At 33.1% G+C, this 20,124-nt stretch overlaps 2 protein-coding genes across 3 annotated transcripts; one reads left to right on the top strand and one right to left on the bottom strand.

Moving 5' to 3' along the window:
• Positions 1-13,646: 13,646 nt before the first annotated feature.
• On the top strand, positions 13,647-18,935 carry LOC112710364 (RPM1-interacting protein 4). 2 transcript variants are annotated; one of them, XM_025762543.3, is made up of 5 exons: positions 13,647-13,728; positions 13,932-14,024; positions 16,824-17,336; positions 17,615-17,803; positions 18,497-18,935. In XM_025762543.3, exons 1-5 carry the CDS (start codon positions 13,726-13,728, stop codon positions 18,524-18,526), a joined length of 828 nt encoding a protein of 275 aa, XP_025618328.1. In that variant the 5' UTR covers positions 13,647-13,725; the 3' UTR covers positions 18,527-18,935. The 2 variants fall into 2 exon arrangements, with proteins under 2 accessions (XP_025618328.1, XP_025618330.1); XM_025762545.3 differs by lacking the exon at positions 13,647-13,728 and having other exon boundaries at positions 13,773-14,024.
• Positions 18,936-19,041: 106 nt separating this feature from the next.
• Positions 19,042-20,124, bottom strand: LOC112708864 (transcriptional corepressor SEUSS-like). Its single transcript, XM_025760792.1, has one exon. It carries the CDS (start codon positions 20,122-20,124, stop codon positions 19,042-19,044), a length of 1,083 nt encoding a protein of 360 aa, XP_025616577.1.

Here is a 20,124-nt window from a genome sequence, read left to right as displayed (position 1 = left end):
GCCTACCCATTTGAAAGCCCAAAATATGTGGAATTTCATTGAACTAGGTTTGCAAGAATAAGCAAATACTGCCCAACAGAAGAGAGATCAATTGACGCTATCTCAAATTCATTAAGGAATAAATTATACAGTATTTGACAAAATAACAAATACCAAAAAATGTAAAAGAAGTATGGAACACGTTAAAGCTGTCATACAAAGTCATAGATAAAGCTCAGAAAGTAAAGCAACAGTTTTTTGAGAAGAGAATATGAAAAGTACGAAATGTCTAGCAAATTGTTGAGCAATATTTTACTTGTGTTACAAATCTTGTTAATAAGATGAGAGTCTATGAAGAAGATATGCCTGATAGCAAAGTGGTGAAAAAATTTTTTTGCACCATGCCAATGAAGTATGACCATGTGGTGACTACGATACTAGAGTTCTACGATATGGATAGCCTGATGATTGCGAGTTACAAGAAACTATGGAAAGTCACATTAGTAGAATACTAGAGAAGTAAAAAAAATCAATCGAGGAAGCCCTGAAAAGTCGGGTGAATTTAAACAATGTTGCAGAATCAAGTCATACACAAAAAAAAATGAGGTCATGATTTCAATTTTCAAAATAGAGGTAGAGGAAGTTTCACAGGTAGAGGTCGTGGAAATTATAACTAAGGAACTGAGGTTGAGGCAATTTTTATCAAGAACGAACCAATTTCAACTGTTTTCATTGTGGAAAGTACGGACACAAAGTAGTAGATTGTAAATTCAAAATGATGAATAATAATCAAGCACACGTTGCAGAAATCAGCATCAGAATACTGATGATAATCTAGATACTCAAACTTTATTTTTTACAAGTAATTCATGTGTTAAAGATGAAAATATATAGTATTTAAATAATGCTTGCAGTAATCATATGTCTGGTAGAAAATAGTTTTTTTTCACTAGATAATTCAGTTAAACTATTATTAACGTTTGGTAATAGTACAAAGATCCCTATTGAAGAAAAAGGGTGAATACCAATTAGATTAAATGATAGTTCTCTGCGTTATATTATGATACTTTCTATGTTCCCGAACTTGACTACAATTTACTGAATATGGGACAGTTATCTGAAAAGGGATATAAGATGATAACATATCATGGATATTGCACTATATTTGACAACACTGGAAGGTTCATAGATAAAACAAAGATGACTTCAAATAGAATATTTTCATTAAAAATTCAACATGTTAATCTCTCTTGCATGAGTTATGTAATACTTGATGATAGCTGGTTGTGGCATATGCGATTTGGGTGTTTTCATTTTTCTGACCTAAACTACCTATCAAGAAAAAGACTTATTTTTGGTTTATCATGAGTTCATATTCATAATTGTGTTTGTGAGATTTGTCAACTGAAAAAGAAGTACAGAGATCCATTCCCTACAGGAAAGTCATGGAGAGCTAGAAAATTATTTGAAATTATGCATTCAGATCTTCATTCTGTAGAAATTCCAACAACGGTGGTAACAGGTACTTTATCATTTTTATTGATGATTTTAGTAGATATACATAGATATATTTTCTGAAGCAGAAATTAGAAACATGTGATATTTTTAAGACACTCAAGGCATTTTTCGAAAAACAAAGTGGCTGTAAAATCAAAATTCTCATAATAGACAAAGGAACAGAACATCTTGCGTGTTCAGATTACTGTAAGCAACTTGAAATTCAATGCCAACTAATAATAATGTATACTCCTCAACAAAATAGAATTGGTGAAAGAAAGAATAGAACCATCATGGATATTGTCAGATGCATACTCAAGTCAAAACAAACGCTTAAAGAATTTTACGCAAAAGCTGTCACAACACCAGTTCATATTTTAAATAAGTGTCCAATGAAGTGTGTTCGAGATAAAACCCCAGAGGAAGCTTGGAGTGGAAAGCGGCCTTCCATTCATCATTCCAGAGTCTTTGGGTGTATTACTTATGCCCATGTACCAGACCAGTTAAGGAAGAAGTTAGATGACAAAGGCGAGAAGTGTATTTTAATCGGATAACACAGATTCAAAAGTATACAAATTGTATATCCAGAATCAAAGAAGATGATCATTAGGAGAGACGTGATATTGGCGAGAAAGGCATGTGGGACTGAAACACAAAGACAGAAAAACAACTGATTATAATTTCAAATACGTGTGATGAAATAGAAAAAAGGCAACCTGACACAACTGAATAACCAGAATCATCTAGAAGATTGCAAAGAGAGTGAAGACTACCTGCTAGATTTGTAGATTATGAAATTGGCATGACAATGACCCGTTCGATGAAGAAATAATAGATTTTGCTTTATTTTTTGATTGTGAGCCATTGAACTTTGAAGAAGTCTCTAAAGACAATAATTGGAAGAAAAAAATAGATGAAAAGATTCATGCCATTGAGAAAAATGATGCATGTGAGCTAACAGATTTACCAGCAGATAAGAAGTCGATTGGGGTAAAGTGGGTTTATAAAACTAAGTACAAACCCAACGGTGAAGTTGATTGTTTCAAGGCAAGATTAGTTACAAAGGGATACAAACAAAAGTCAGGTATCGATTACTTTGAAGTATTTGCTCCTGTTGCTAGATTAGATACCATTCGCACTCTTCAGCAATTCTAAATGGTACTTTAGAAGAATAAATGTACGTTGAGAAACTTGCAGGATATGAATTTCTTGGAGAAGAAACTAAAGCTTACAAGTTAAAGAAAGCTTTGTTAGGGTTAAAGCAAGCACCAAAAGCGTGGTACAAGAAGATTGATTCTTATTTTACTCAGAAGGGTTTTAAAAGATGTCCATTTGCGTATACTCTTTATATCAAGTTCATTGAACCTGGAGATATCTTGATCGTGTGTCTTTATGTTGATGGTTTAATTTTTATTGGCAATGATTTGAAGATAATTGCAGAATTCAGGGAAGTTATGATAAAACATTTTGAAATGATGAATATGGGCTTGTTGTCTTATTTTCTTGGCATTGATGTTCTTCAAAAGAATGACGGAATTTTCATTTCTAAAAAAAATGCAAATGATATTTTGAAAAAAATTTAGATGGAGCATTCAAAACTAATTCCTACTTCGGTCGAAGAGAAGTTCAAATAGCTGAGAGAAGATAAAGGAAGAGTAGTAAATCTTACATATTACAAAAACTTGATTAGAAGTCTGAGTACGTAATTATAACTAGACCAGATATTGTTTTTGACTGTTTGGAGTTAGTTTGCTTAGCAGATTTATGGAGGATCCTCTTATCGACCATTTGCAAGCTGCAAAACGAATTCTTCGATATATCAAAAGTATTTTAAATGATGGTATTTATTATAAAAATACTAATGAAGTGAATCTTATCGGTTACACTGATAGTGATTGGGTTGAAGATATAAAAATAAGAAAAAGTACTTCGAAATTTTTATTTCATCTTAGTTTTGGTACAATTTCATGGTCATCAAAGAAACAACCAGTAGTAGCACCTTCTGCAGCAAAAACAGAATATATAATAGGAGCAAGTTGTGCAATCCAAGCAGTTTGGTTAAGAAGAATTCTTGAAGAATTAAACGAGAAACAAAGTACTTCAATAATAATATTTTTTGATAACAAGTCAACTATTGCACTTTGCAAAAATCCAGTATTTCATGAAAAATCGAAGCATATTGATATTCAATTTCATAAAATCAGAGAATTGATGAACGAAAAAGAAGTTCTAATCGAGTATCGTCCTAGTAAAGAATAAGTAGTAGATATTTTTTCAAAATTATTGAAGATTGAATTATTTTTCAAGTTAAAAAAGATGTTTGGAATAATTAATTCTGCAAGTTTGATTTAAGAGAGACAATGTTAGATAATTAAATCAAGAACATTCAAAAATAGTACAAATACAATATGCTAGAATATCAAAAAAATTCGAAATCAAATTGAATTGGAATTGGAATTAAGTTGGAACGTAACTTAAAAGGTTATAAAACTATATGGATGCAAAAGAAGATTATTAAAACTATATGAATGCAAGTTTCTAGTGCAAGGCACCAAGTTTGACAAGTCAAAAGGCTGGCAGGTGAAGATCCCGCTGCCGAGGATGGCTGCAGGGCAACATTACGGGTGACCAGATTTAATTGTAGGGCTAATGGGGATGAGAAATAAGATCAGAGGGGCGCTGGTGATGGGCTACGCTGGAACGGGGTTGATGCAGAGGAAGGCGTGAAGGTTGTTGAGGGCGGCACTCAAGGGAGAAACGCGAATCCAAAGATGGGTACGGCGACCTATAAACCACTTGAACCTGGCAGTGATGGAGGTAAGGCTAATGCGCAAAGCGAGAAGAGGCTGGTTGTCAGGCATGAGAAGGACAGAAGCGAAGGGAATGATTGTGGGGATGAGATAGGGGAGCCAGGTGCAGAAGACGGTGATTTTCAGTGTTCAAATTGGGAGGCACAGATGCTGGAGAACAAAAGAACTTGGGAGTTGGCAAAGGAATCAGGTGCCATGCTATACAATGAGGATGATGACATTATGGCAATACTCCAGGCACAGAATGAAGAAATAGATCGCAAAAGGAAAATAGCAAAGCAGAAGGAGAAAATGAGATGTTGCAGACCCAAACATAAAAAATAGGTGTGTCAGAAGCTTTTTAAATGATTTTTAGTTCTTGGAATGTTAGGAGGTTAAGGGGTGATGGGAAGTTTAGCATGGTGAAGAACCTTAAGAATAAACATAGATTAGATCTTTTGGGCTTGATTGAGACTAAAAGGGAGATAGTGATGAGATTTGATGTGGCAACAATATGGGGGCAGGATGGTGCGGGGTGGGAATATGTAGGCTCTGGAGGTGCAGCAGGTGGAATTTTATTAATATGGGATGAATCAGTGTTTAAATCGAATAACTGCTATAAGGGGGAGAGATGGCTGTGTGTTGAAGGGGTCCTGGTAAATAGTAGTTTCAACTGTGCGTTTTTCCTGGTCTATGGTGCACATGACAGGGATGTGAAGCTGCAGGTGTGGGAAGAGTTGAGCTATATAGCTGGGTTATGCCAGGCGCCTAGTTGTTATATGGGAGATTTTAATGAAATAGTACATGTGGATGAGTGACAAGGTACTGGTGTCTTATCTCGGTCTGCGGAAGACTTTAAGACTTTGATACAAGATATGGAGTTAGTGGATTTGCCGCTCACTGATCGTATGTTCACATGGTTTAGGGGACATTCTTGTAGTCGTATTGACAGAGCTATGGTTAGCCTAGAGTGGCTAGAGCAGTTTCCGGAGACTCGGATGCGAGGTGGACCAAGGGGTTTGTCAAATCATTGTCCTATTATAGTAGAAGACAAAAAACTGAGGGGAGGTCCAAGGCCTTTTAGAAGCTTAGATTCCTGGTTTACACATGAAGGCTTCCTTAAAATGGTGAAGGAGGAGTGGAGAGGTTTGGGCGTGATTCAGTTCACGGATAAATTGAAGGCATTGACAGTTCCGGTAGGGAGGTGGCATAAGGCTAATTTTAGTGATATAGACAAGAAGATTACGACCTTTGAGGAAAAAATTAAGAAGATTGATGATATGGTGAGCAATGGAGTGTATGATGAAACGATAGAGGCTAGACGAAAGGCACTAGTCACTTGCTGTGAGAGGTGGTATGTGAGAAAAGAGATTCATTGGAAGCAGATGTCCAGATCGCGACAAGCTAAGGAGATGGACAAAAACACAAGATATTTTCACAATATAGCCTCAACAAGAAGGGGGAATAACATGATTGATACATTGCTAATCAATGGAAGACTGGTCAGGAATCATGCTAGGATAAAAATTGCTATTAGAGATTTCTATACGGATTTATATCACCAGGAAGATTCTCCTATGGTGGGCTTCAGGAACGGACTGGTGGGTAGCATAGGTCAGGATGATGCTGTGAAGTTGGAAATGCTACCGTCTGCTGAGGAGATTAGAGAGGCTGTGTGGGACTGTAAGTCTTCTAAGGCACCAAGCTATGACGGGTACAATATGAATTTCATAAAGAGGTGTTGGGACGAGATAGGATCTGAATTCACGGCAGCTGTGATTGGGTTCTTTTAGACATCCAGGTTACCGGCGGAGTCCAATATCACTTGGGTGGCGCTAGCTCCGAAGTTTGTTGGTGCAAGGGAGATTAAAGACCTACAACCTATTAGTATGGTTGGGTCTGTATACAAGATTATTTCCAAGGTATTGGTTAAGAGGATGAGATAAGTAATGCCAGAGCTAGTAGGGGAGACTTAGAGTGCATTTGTGAAAGGTAGGAAAATACATGATAGGGATCTAATTGCATGTGAAACTGTAGACTGGCTTAAGCAGAGGAAGGAGGAGGCAACGATAATCAAGTTAGACTTCCAAAAAGCATATGATAGAGTCAAGTGGAGCTTTGTGGACTTAGTACTGCAAAAGATGGGCTTTGGGATTAGATGGAGATCATGGGTGATGGAGTGCGTGACGATAGCTTCTATGTCAGTCTTGATAAATAGTTCGCCATCTAAGCCGTTCAAAATAGAAAGAGGATTGAGACAAGGTGATCCACTTTCACCTTTCTTGTTCGTACTAGTTGTAGATGTGCTACATCGGATGATTGCAGAGGCAGTCAGGAATGGCCGTATATCACCATTGTTGGTTGGAAGAGATAGTGTAGAGTTATCGCATCTCCAGTTTGCAGATGATATAATTTTGTTTAGCCCACCGGAAGAGAAGACTATCAAGAACTACAAGCGACTCTTGAGGTGCTTTGAGCTGATGTCAGGGCTCAGCATTAATTTTGACAAGTCGAGCTTGATTACAGTAAATTGTGACGAGCAGTGGGTTCAGTGTATGTGCCATTTTTTGGGTTGTAAGGGAGGTTCCCTCCCAGTCAAATACTTGGGAATCCCTTTAGGACCCAATCCAAGGCTGGTGAAGACCTGGAAGCCCATAATAGACAAAGTGGAGGAGAAGCTTAGCCTGTGGAAAGCAAAATTACAAAACAAGGTTGGGAAGTTGGTGCTAATCAAATCAGTCTTAAATAGTCTACCAATGTATTATTTGAGTCTGTTCAAGATGCCGAAAGCTGTTGCTGTAAAATTGATCTCTCTACAGAGAGGGTTCCTGTGGAGGAAGGATGATGGGAGTAATGGAATGGCATTGGTTAAATGGGAAGTGGTGCAGGCCCCTAAGAAACTGGGAGGGTTAGGCGTTGGAGATGCCATGGTTCGTAACACAGCTATGTTATTTAAGTGGTGGTGGCGGTTTGCTAAGGAAGACTGCCCATTGTGAAAAAAAGTGGTATGCTCCTGTAACAACCTAAATCCTAATGAGTTACTGTCAACTCAAGTGCTACCTACTAGAGGAGGCCCCTGGAAGGATATATGCCAATTACAAATAACAAATCAACATATCAGGGAGAAGATGATTACAGGATTGTCCTTGGAGGTTGGTGATGGGCGGCATACTCGTTTTTGGGAAGATGTATGACTACTATGTGGAGCGTTGAAGGATCGGTTTCCTAGACTTTTCTCGGTTTCAAACCAATGTGGATCTGTTATAGGAGATTGTGGGTTCTGGGACAGGTTGGAGTGGATTTAAAATTTCCAATGGAGAAGAGAGCTCTTTCAATGGGAGTTGGAACTTCTGAGTCAATTACACGAGGTGTTGCGACTTGTGACACTAATAAATAATAGAGAGGATAGAGTTGTGTGAAAATTTGATAGAAAAGGTATTTTTTCAACTAACTCATTTGTGTAGGTTTGGCAGGAGGAAACAATCCCAAAGGAGGTGACCAGTTACAACTTCACTAAGACTATCTGGAAAGGTTTAGTTCCATCTAGAGTGGAGCTATTTACTTGGTTTGTCCTGATAAGTAGAGTGAGTACAAAAGGCAAGCTTAGCAGGTGTGGAATTATTAGCCAGAAAGATAATATCTGTGTTTTTTGTAACACTAAGGTGGAGCATGTACACCATCTGTTTCTAGGATGTGGATTTTCCTGACAGGTTTGGAGTGCTTGGATATCGATGTATGGCCGATAGTGGTCATTTCCAGGTTCGATGAGAGAATATTTCTTATGCTGGATAGAGGAACCAAGGAGAAAGGAGGAGCAAGAGCAACGATTGAGATGTTTCTGTGCGATCGTTTGGAACATTTGGTTGGAAAGAAATAGACGAATTTTTCAGAATGAAAGCAAAGGTGTGGAAGAGATAATTAACAAGACGGTGATGAACTCTAACGAATGGAGAGGTGTAGATCCCTTTGGTTGTTGATGGTTATGCCGGAGATGACATGGAAATCTCCTTTGTGCTGTTGTCTCACTTTTTCTAAACTGCTTAGTACTATTATGCTTTGTGTCCCTTAATACTGTTACTCTACTATATTGTGTTGAGCTCTTACTTTCAAAAAAAAAAAAGATTAATAAAGACAACTCAATGGATAGTGAGCAATCTAACAATTTGAAACAAATTTTACAAGTTTTATTGTGCCACTTATGTATACAACTAAGTATTAGTTGTTAAAAAAATTATTATTTTATTGAAAAATTTTGCCTATATAAAGGTATATATTTATGTAATGATCATCTTTTTATAAATCAAAATATTTTGTGTTTGTTTTAAAGATTCTCTTTTATATTTTTATGATTGTTGGTGAGTTTGAGATATAAAAATAGAAATATTTGGTAACAAAAAAAAATAAAAAACAACTATAACTTGTTTTATTTAATATTTATTAATTATTGCGACAATTAATGAATATTAAATAATGTAAATTCTGATTTTTTTTCCTCCTAATATTTTGAGTAAAGTATCGTTTTTGTCCCCAACATTTGGGGTGGAATCCTCTTTATGTCCTTAACGTTTAAGTCGTCCTATTTGTATCCCTAATGTTTGTAAAGTGATTCAATGTTATTCTGCTGTCAATTACACATCATGAACGCTTTAGTTTGAGTTTTAAAAATCTCTTCTTGAAGTTAGAATACAAATGTTTGGGATAGAATCGATGATCCACTTCGAAAAATAACTCATCAAAAGTTGAAACTAATTCCTACAACATTTACATATTCACTTTTTTAGGGACATAATTGAATCTAAACACAAATAGTGGGTATAATATTAAAAGCAAACACATCCAAGTGAGACCTAATTGAGAATGGATACATCCAAGTGAGAATAATTGAAAAATATAATCTGATGTGTTAGTATAATTGATAGTAGGATAACATTGAATCACTTTTATAAACGTTAGGGATACAAATAGGACGATTTAAACGTTAGGGACACAAATAGGATTTACCCCAAACATTGGAGACAAAAACGATACTTTACTCTATTACTAATAAAATATAATTATGTTATTGAATTATCCTGAGATTAATTAAGTGTAAATATTATATTTACAAACATAAATTTTGACGTTTAAATAAGTTATATATACATAAAACTCAACTAATAAAATGATAAAATATGAGCTAATGAATTAGAATTTAAATGACATAATTTTTCTATAATTAACTAAGAGATTACGAGTTTTAAGTCGAGATTACGAGTTTTGAGTCTTTTTATCTTTAGTAAAAAATAAATTGATAAAATATGGACTCAATTTTTATAAAATTTCAGTTAGTCTAACTTAATCAAATCGGATCAAAACTCTATTGTTTTTTCTTAGTCATATGATTAAAAATTTGATTGAAAACAAATTATTGTCTATTTTTGCTGATGCAGTAAATTTTGAAGCTTTCTAACATTCTGTCTTTATGGAATCCTTAGTTTATTTATTTATTATTTATGATTTTTTAATTATGACATAATTAACGTGACGACGTAAATGATTCCACCAACTTGCTTGGCTCAAATGCCCCAACAAACAAAAACGGTCACACACTGCCTCACAAAATCCAAACCATACAATCATACACAGCTCAGAGACTTCATTTCATAAGATTATAATGTGACTAACCCCATACCTAATTAAATTTACTTCTTCCAATCCCAAATGCCCAAACTCAATCACTCATTTTTTTATTTTATATTTATAAAAAATACAAATTCAAATAATCAAGGGCAGAGTCACATATAGCAAAAAGGGGCAATGTTCCTCCCAAATTTTAAATTTTTTTATAAATTATGTATAAATTTTATTTTAATCTCTCCTAAAAATTTTATTTTACTCTTTTTCTATTATAAAATTATTTTTTGACCTTTCCCTAAACTTCAACCTAGTTTCGTTCCTGCAAATAATATTTATTTTGCTTCATAATCAGGCATCTATTTAAGCATTAGCGTAATTTTAATTTTTCAAATTCTTACTTATGATATGAATAATTATTTTAAAGAAAAGTTGTTTGAAATGAATAAAGTATTATTTTTATTTCAAACATTTAAGTACATATTAATATTTTTATATTATTTTTTTGTCTTATTTATAACACAAATATTTAAAAAATAATTTAAGTTATTATGTTTTTAACTCTTTAAAATGTTACTAATGAAGGTGGTGAGATATATAGTAAATTAGTGTTAAATTCGTGCGATACATAGAGTTATATTAAATTTGATATGATAATTTGAAAATAATATTTTATAATTATAAATTTTTTAATTTTAGTATAATATTATTATCATTATTATATAATAAGTGCATTGAATATATTATTTTATATTTATTTAAAATAAAATGTAAAAGGATGAGTTTGAAATTTATAATATTCTTAAACCATAAGAAAAGAGACTTGAAAAAATAAGAACATATATAACTGTATTAGTAGCATATCAATTTTACACTAAATTTTATATCAAAAGACTAAAAGAATTTATCGATAATCTAGTATTTTACTAACCTCATTAGATAAACAATTGCTATATGATGTTGTACTCCATATTATACATTTTATTTCAAGTCTAAAAGTATAGTTATAGATAAATTAGTTATATTTATGACAAATAATTAGACAAAAGTGTAAATTATAACATATTACTAAAATGAAAATACTATTTTTTTTACCTAAATATTATTAAAAACTTTTTTGAACACAATATTTGTTGTTGATGACTTTGGATTGCTGTCTTCATCTAAAATTAAAACGTTCAAACCATTGTGACTCTTAACTCTTGACAAAACAACATAAAGTTGCCCATAAGTGAACACTAATTTTGACAAATAAAATCTTGATAATGATTTATTACATAGTAAAATACCTTGATTTTTCAATATTTTTCTCCTCTTATATAGTATCCTGTCAGCCAATGATATCCAAGTTGCATTCCAAATACGATTTGATTTGCTAACATTATTAAATATTAGTAGCATCACAAACAGTTTTCTCAAAATTGATGACCAGACCTCATTAATAGCTGCAATGAATTTTCTATCATCACACATTAGTCGTATAAAGTAAAAAGCATCTTGGAAGTTAGGATATATAATTTCATTAACTGTTCTAATAGACTCATATGTTATGCAACTTTTTTGAACAGTTAACAAAATTTTCATATAGCAAATTTTTTGTTGGCTTTTATCCATGCTAAGGACATTGTACCTTTTCCTTTTTATTATTCCATGATTTTCTCAAGATTGTCATCGTCTTAAATATGATATTTTGCTTTTCAGGCAAATGAAAGGATAATCTCATCACTGAAGATCATCTTTGATAAATATCAAAAGTCAAAGTTCTCCACATAGCCTCACATGCAAATAAATACCCGCAATCATAAAATTGTTTGAGCTCATAATAATCTAAGCATCCTCTTCATTGAAAACTTCCTTTGAAACCTCAACTGCCACTTTAATTATCTAGACCTTTATTCACGTACTTGAACAAATATTTGATACCATTTGACTTATTGCAGTACTCTACGTTAACATGCTCTTGATAAGACATAAGCAGATATGTATTGTAAGAAACTACATTCCTATTATCCATATGGACTTCTTTCTTCTCAATAACTACTCTTGTGTCATATCTTCTACATGATAGATATCCACTATCATTGATAACTTTGGTGTTATTAAATATTTTAGGATAATATTTGGTGTAATATCCATCTTTTATGCAGGGAGATTTTGAGAAAGCTCTCTCCCACATAGTTCATGAATCATATATGTAGACACAGTTCTAAACAACTTTGGATACCGAACAGAATTGGATAACTCTAACAATATTAACCGATCAATTTAAGTTGTAGTTGTTATCTTGTGGTCTCTATTCAACTACAAAAGAATATAAATATATGGCAGACCTTTCTTTTAGAATTTTACTATGTACATCTTTTATAATAAAAAGATAAAAAAAATATGTTATAAATAAATTATCTATTTTACGTATGTGCTTTAATAAATATATAACTGCATAAATAATTTAAGAAATTTTTTTTAAATAAGGTTAGATGATGAGCAATACCTATATCTAGCACTCCGAATAAAATTCCTTACTTAAGATTGGAGATTATCATGTCAAGCTTAATTTTAAACACTGTACATGATATATCTGGTCGGTCTTCAACCTTTAAGTTTCTTAAAATATTAATTTTACCAATCTCTTTCCAATTCGAGTTACATATCATTGTAATAAAGAAGTTTAGATATCCATATATTTCTTATAAAATTGCCAGAATATCTTAATAATTATTAAACATGTATTTTATATCACAAATAAAAGACGCGAATAGCTAGAATGACATATTTACCTGCTATATTGAATTCTAACTCCTTGTATATACTATATATCACTCCTGATCTTATCTAAAAATTAATTAATTAATTAATATCTTTATTTTACACTCCTTTCAAAATAATGGCATAAAAAAAATTAAAATTGAATATTATTTTAAAATATAAAACTCTTTTAATCTAATCAAAAAATAAAAATTAAAAATAATTTTTTAGTTTTGTCGTAAATTATATCTATTATATTATTTGTCGATAAAAATAAAAAAATAATTATAATTTAAAAATTAATAACTTTATAAATTATGTGAATATCTAAAATTAACAACTTATGAAAGTGTTTTTAAAATTTAAAAAACTAACAACTTAAGTAAATAACTTAAAATTAAAAAAATAACGATCTAAGCAAAATAACTTAAATAAATAACTTAAAATTTAAAAAATAATCATCTAAATAAATAATTTTAAAAAATATAAATATCATATTAGTATAAAAATTTTCTATTTATATTACTATAAAAATAAATGTAATCATATTACATGTGACAATATTAATATACATGAAATTATTGTTGTGAATACATTTGAAAAATAGATAAAAGAATAATAATATTTAGAAAAGGAAAATATTTCGCATATTATGATCGTCTTCACCACTCCACATCATCATTGTGTTCTTTTATATATATATATATATATATATATATATATATATATATATATATATATATAATTAAATTACTGAAAAACTTAAGATTTAACAAGATATATATTTTCCAATAGTATTTTTACTTGCATTAAAAATAAAAGTAACATTAAATTATTTTTAATACGTTTAAAAAAAATAAGAATTTAATTTTAATTAAATATAAAATAATTTTACACGTATATTAAATTATATAACGTTATATCAATAAAATAATTATTTTTACATTGATTATATAAATAATCATCCAAATAACGTGCTTACACAACTATATAAAAAAACTTTACATACATCAAAATAATACCTAAAAGTTATAAGCGAGTGTACATTAAGTGCTAACAAATAACAATTATGACTTGGAAGTTGGAAGTGACAGAAACATGAATGGTGGCTTCCATGAAATAATTTCTTATTTCTTCAATTCTTGTCAATTTTAATTTAAATAAAATACTTAATTAATGCGATATCATGTATGACTTAGTAGACAGAGAAGTTGGAAGCAGAAAACATATATTATTTTTCAGAGCATTTCCGGTGGCTCCGATCAACGAACGCTTCATAATCCTCTTCCTCTCTCTTTTTTCTCACAGCGTCAGACTCTGATCCTTCGCCGGCAGCCGCCACGTGTCTCTTCTGCTCTGCACTTTCTGTGGATTCTTTTCCAAGCTTGGTTAGAAATGGCAGTAAGTTTTTTTCCTCCTTCTATTTTTGTAAATATATTTTCATTTTTATTTTTAATTTTTGTCATGGTTTTGTCATGTTATATGTGTTTATGATTGCTGAGAAAATTGTACAAATTGGTCACTGAATAGAGGGAAATTCAATGTCTTGCATTATGTTATTGCTATGGAAGGTGAGGTTCTTCTTCTTGTTCTCCTGGTTTGTGTTTCTGTGACTGTTCATCTTCTAGACTTTGATATGGTTGACCAGACAAGATTTTCTTGGTCAATTCGTTTCATCTGCAGCCAAATCAACTATTAGCAGCTTCAGTTTTTCGTTCTGCTTCTTAGAAATTTGAAGCAATTCAATAAGATTCTTATCATGCAGAGTTTTCTTGGTTTTTCTTTGTAGCTAGTTCCATGAATCATGCTGCTTTGAGAATTTAGCTTGTAGCCTTGTGTGGGTGGATATATTTCTTAAAATTCAAAATTTTCAAAGATATGGATCATGTACCTAATTAATCAAGGAAATGTTATACTTTTATGTGTAGTGAATTACTAAATTGGATATTTGGATCTGTCAAAGATAAGAGAGAACAAGCAGCTAGTAGGGTTGTATCCATGAGTTTGGTCGAAACAAGTTATCCTTAGTTTGGAGGGAGTTCTGCTCTAGCCTGGTAGGACCACTTAGGAAGCAAAGCTTTCCCTTCCGAGTTAGAGCATAGCCGGTCGCATACCCATTGGACTTGAACCAAAAGCTTCTGGTTAAGCTAGCAAAACCTCCCACTAGCTGAGCAACACACTCGGACTCGGTGGTGTTTGTTCTTATGCTTTAAGAATAACTTTGATCGGCTGAAATGTTCACCAGAAATACTAATCATTAGACTTGTTAAGAGAATTAAAATTCCATGAGTGAAAAAGAAGCACTCAACTTCCCAGCTTAGGTTTAATAGAAAGAGAGAGAATTATTTATTTTAGGTTTGAAATAATCATTTTGTGCAAGTAAAATCGGGTTGTTGATTTGTAAGCTTGCAAGTGGTAAAGTGCATAAACATTCATCTTATTTGTTCTGATATGAGGGACTATGTGGTAAACAGCTACAGCCATCGTTATTTAGCTTATAATAAATTAAGAATTTAAAACTTTTGAGGACATATTTATTGTTGTTAAAAGCATCATACTGATGCAGCCATTTCAAGGAGTCATAAGAGCACATGAGTGAGAATAAAGATGATCAAATTGAATGACTCAAAATGTTTGATGATACAATACAAAGAGTTATCAATGTTGCACACACAAGTGCAGTGAGGTTTCTGATTCCCTAAGTAGTGTGCAGAAGGGAGTCGTATTTGAGAATGTTAGATAAAAGGCTTGCTTTAATTGTTCAATCTTTGATCATCTCATTGTTGCTCCCTGCATGTTTCTCACGTCAAAGCTGTGTTAGGCTTAGAATTATTATTCTTGTTGAAGTTTGATCAAGGTATCTCTGAGGATGAATTGGAAAGAAATGTTTAGAATATTGGGCCAACCATTCATAAAAATTGCAGTTGATAACAACTCTTTCATGCATGCTACAATGTTATTTAAGTAGACAACCATGTAAAAATGTAAGATGTTAGATAATATAATTGGATTATATTGTAGCGATAAGAATGTCACCTTGGTAAGTGGATATGCTTGCTATGATAGGATTAGGAATGAATCCATCAGAAAGAAAGTTGGTGTAGCACCTCTTGTTGACAAGATGCTAGATTATTGCCTTTGGTATTTCGGTCATGCAAGGAAATTGAGAATGCTTATAGAAGAACTGGTAAGAAAAGTGGATCAATTGAAGTATCCCAATAGTCAAAGGTAGAGAGAAACCAAGAAAAGTCGTAGAATCATAGCCAAACAATTAATAAGAACTAATGTTCAAATGATCTGCCCTACAAACACGATCTACACTTTACAACAGTTTAGCATGACTTGTGATCCTTGTAATTATTGAGGAAAAGCTCTCCAATTGTAATTAAGAGTATTAGCTTTCAGTACTTAGGGAACTTTCGAGGTTAAAGTTCTCAATGATCTCACTATTGTTTCTTAACATAAACTAATATCAGAGCATCTTTGGATGAAATCATTGTAGATTGAAATTGAAAACCACATTTATATGCACAGTCTAATACTGGCTCTATTTACTTTTACTTGTTACTAAGAGACTAAGAATATAAGATTGTCACGAGTTAGTCAAATGGGGACAAATACAGTGTAAATTCTTCCAATCTGTATGATCTTTGTGTTCTCTATAAACTACCCTCATGTTGAATTATTAAGTCTAGTTTCAATTTGATTTGACTCCTGAAATATCAAAATATCATCTTTGTTGCCATGAAAATGGAAAGAGTTGGTTAGGATTGGCCTTTTTGAGTGAAAGAAATACTCTTTTTTTTTCATAAATAAAGTACTTTTATTTGATTTAAACCTACTTGGATACATCTTTTTAAAAAAATATTTTTATTAAAAAAACAAATTATTTACTTTTTCTAAAAACTAACAATACCTTGTTTTAAAAAAAAAAAAAAGCAGAAGCAAAAGACGTTTTTAATACTTAAAAAGCTTTTTTGAAAAAGTCTATCCAAATGTAAAATAACTTTTGTCTATTAAAAATATTTTTTAAAAAAAATAATTACTTTTCTCAAAATACAATCCACAGTGACCCTCTGCTATTATTTTCCACATTTGATAACTCTAATTCATCTAGATACCAAACCCATAAGTCATATCCTTGGTTTATTCAATGAAACTGTACTTGACATACTTCTTTTTGATGTCTGAATTTGATAGCAACGATCGCATGTACCAAAATTTGGCAATTGGGAAAGTGGAGAAAATGTTCCATATACAGCTTATTTTGACAAGGCTCGGAAAGATCGAACTGGCACGAAGATGATAAATCCGAATGACCCTGAGGAGAATTCGGATTTATCATTTTATAATTCATCATCTGATCAGCTACCTCCGGCCATACCCGGAACTGACTCAGAGCATCCATCTGGAAAGGGATCTAAGACATCCACACATGAGTTACAGAAGAGCAAGGAAGACACTGATGCTAAGCCTTTTGTTGACTCTCCTGCTCGTCAAGCAAGCCAGGGAGTAGGTTCTGCCGATAACCGAAGAAGACCTTCTAGACAAAGTACTGGTTCTGAGTACAGCATCGAACGTTCTCCCCTTCATCGTCAGGCCAGAGCCCCTGGAAAGGATAGTCCATCATGGGAAGGAAAGAATTCCTATGATAGCAGCCATGGAACACCAGGAAGATCCCGGTTAAGACCAGCTAATCGGGGCGATGAGACTGTTGGTTTTTTTTAGTCCTATTTTCTCTTGGTCACCATGCATGGCATGAAACTTAAAAGCTTTCATATATATTACACAATTTGTGTTATCTTTACACATAAAAAATGGGACATCGTGCTAACTCATACCATTGAATGGGGTATGAGTGGTCATGGTGTTCCACATGGCATATTTACACACAATATTTGAGATTACATCAAATCATCAATGATTGATCAGAGCTTTTATGCAATGTTTGCTTCACAAAATTTTCTGACTTTAGCATTCTGATGCGGCAGCCTGACAAAGGAGCAGCTGTTCCGAAGTTCGGCGAGTGGGATGTTAGTAACCCTGCATCAGCTGATGGCTACACTCACATTTTCAACCAAGTGAGGGAGGAGAGACAGGGCGGAGCTGGAGTTACGCCAGGCACACCTAACCAAAGACCACACTTTATCAAGAACCAACCTAGCAATGACAAAGCACAGGTATGCCTGCAATGGATTAACCTCTTCTAGAGTGCACAAATTGGTTAAATGTTATGAAGCACAGACACTTTGCTGAGTTGTCGTGCTGTCATACACATTTCGGACACGACATTTACACTTATCGACATTCGTCTGCTGTGTCTAACCGTGTCTTAATAAAAAATAAAAAATTCTTCTCCGGACACACTTAGATACACCTAAATACCATTACATCTCAGTGTGTCCAATTTTATTCTTAACATGTATTCTTGAAATGAGTTTAGAAATAACATATATATTATTTATTAAAACAAAAAATATTTTAAATACTTTATTTAATTAAAAGAAGATATTAAAGCAGTTAAAAAAGTATTTTATATTTTAATATCAATTAAATATCAAAATATCATTGTAATTTATCTAAAAAGTACTTTATATTTTTATATATATATCGTGTATCCGTGTCTTATAAGATTTTAAAATCTGTGTGTCTGCGTGCCATGTCATGTCCCGTGTCCTTATTGCATCGTTGGTTAAATGAGATAGTGTTGAACAACCTTGACTAACAAATTCCAATGTGTATGCTACCCTTTATTACCAACCAGTACACTTTAAAGAAGTCAAGTCTAGATGGAATATTATGATACATATATGGATAGGTTTAAAAATAGTAACCATACTAATGCTTGTTTTTGTACTTGTTTGCTGCTTCAGTGTTGCTGCTTTTGGTGGAGCAACAAATGACCCCATGAATGTGTGAATTATTTTCTGAACAGAGAAGAGGCTAAAGAAAAAAGAACAGAAAAGTGTTTTCAATGATCATGAGGTGTGTGTAGCACTTGTAAATAATTCAAGGCTCTCTCTCTTCCTGCAGGAAAGACATGATTGAAGTGCATTTATCATACTTTGCGCCTATTTTCTTGCTTCTTTTTTCACCCACTTTTATTCAGTTGTCAATCTAACCACAACTTGCTTTGTATGCAAAAGATGGTGAATTTTCTTTCCTTTTTTTTTTAATCTATTTTTTTGATCTTATTGTGGTGCTCATTTATGCTTTAAAATATAGTTTTATTTATCTGAGAAGAAGTGATGTATTTTGATTTGTAACTCCCGACTCGAGTTCCAAAGTATTCAAGTTGGTGTTGAGCTTCTCTATGCAGGTGACAACTTAAGTTCATTTCTATTTATTCAATGTCAATGTGTTAACATTAATAAGCATTAAAAATTTATAAGCAACTTCATCATAACTAATATAAAACTCAACTAGAAGAACCAATTTGCATACCAGGTGTGTTTCCATTGTTCCTACCACCATTATTCAAATCATGATTCCCGTTTTGATGCTGCTGTTGTTGCTGCAATTGATCTTCACCATGATCACCAATTCTAAGTTTCTTTGGGAATTTGGCCAAGCTCTCAATAGGTCCAATCTTATTCCGTATGCTGAAATCAATCATGTCTTTCATAGAGTTCCCAACTTCTGATAATTGAAGGCACCTAACATAGCTCTTAGCAAACCCCGAATAATCATCAAGCATTGGAACTTCCAATTTCTTAGCCAATTCTTGTGTTACTGCAACCAACTTACTGCTACTTTCTTGAAACTCCTCAGCAGCAACATTATTGTTGTCATTATTATTGGCTGCGAAATCCCGGAACTTTGATATGGCATCGCCAATTTGATTCACATTAGGAACCAAATGCCTTCTGCTAATGAACACTTCGTGGCACGTCACGCAGAATTCCCAAGAACATATCTTGATGTAAGGGGAGAAGACTATTCGAATGGAACCTTCGTGGACGACACGAAACTTGTGGAACAAGCTTTCTCTTCTTGCTTTCTTGCAGACCAGAACAATGTAGCCAGAAGGGTCTCTGAATTCGCGGGGAATGTCGGTAAAAAGCTTCTCTTCCAATAGTCCACTCTCATATTTCACCATTAAAAGCCTTGGAAGAACATCAAAACACACTTCATAGCCATTAACAGGATTCTTCTTGCACATATCACATTTTTTCATACCACCAAGGGAAAAATTGGCTCTGGTTTTTGTTCTTGGATACAAGGAGAAACAGAAGCTCTTCTTACCATTTGGAGCGAAAAACTCGGCCACAAATCTCTTCCAGAAGATAATGTTGTTGTCGGCCGGCCGGCGCTGCTGGCAATGGACAAATTCTTGCATCTTTTTTGCACAAACTCCGGATTGATAGATTGGAAGAATGTTTCTTTGTTGTTGGAATTGCACTGGAATTTGTGGTAGTGGCAAACCCCTCAAGAATTGTTGTTGATGGTTCAACATGTTGAGATTTGCAGCAGTGGAAGCTACTTCTTTAGTGGGTTGCAT

This window comes from Arachis hypogaea, chromosome 9 (assembly GCF_003086295.3).
Source record: "Arachis hypogaea cultivar Tifrunner chromosome 9, arahy.Tifrunner.gnm2.J5K5, whole genome shotgun sequence".
Lineage (NCBI taxonomy): Eukaryota > Viridiplantae > Streptophyta > Magnoliopsida > Fabales > Fabaceae > Arachis > Arachis hypogaea.
This window is presented reverse-complemented; position numbering and strand designations above follow the sequence as displayed.

Coding starts and splice junctions, on each gene's coding strand:
- LOC112710364 (XM_025762543.3), top strand. Junction 14,025..16,823: donor AAGCTTGGTTAGAAATGGCA/GTAAGTTTTTTT, acceptor TGAATTTGATAG/CAACGATCGCATGTACCAAA. Junction 17,804..18,496: donor CTAGCAATGACAAAGCACAG/GTATGCCTGCAA, acceptor TTGCTGCTTCAG/TGTTGCTGCTTTTGGTGGAG.
- LOC112708864 (XM_025760792.1), bottom strand. CDS start 20,124: ATGCAACCCACTAAAGAAGTAGCTTCCACTGCTGCAAATCTCAACATG.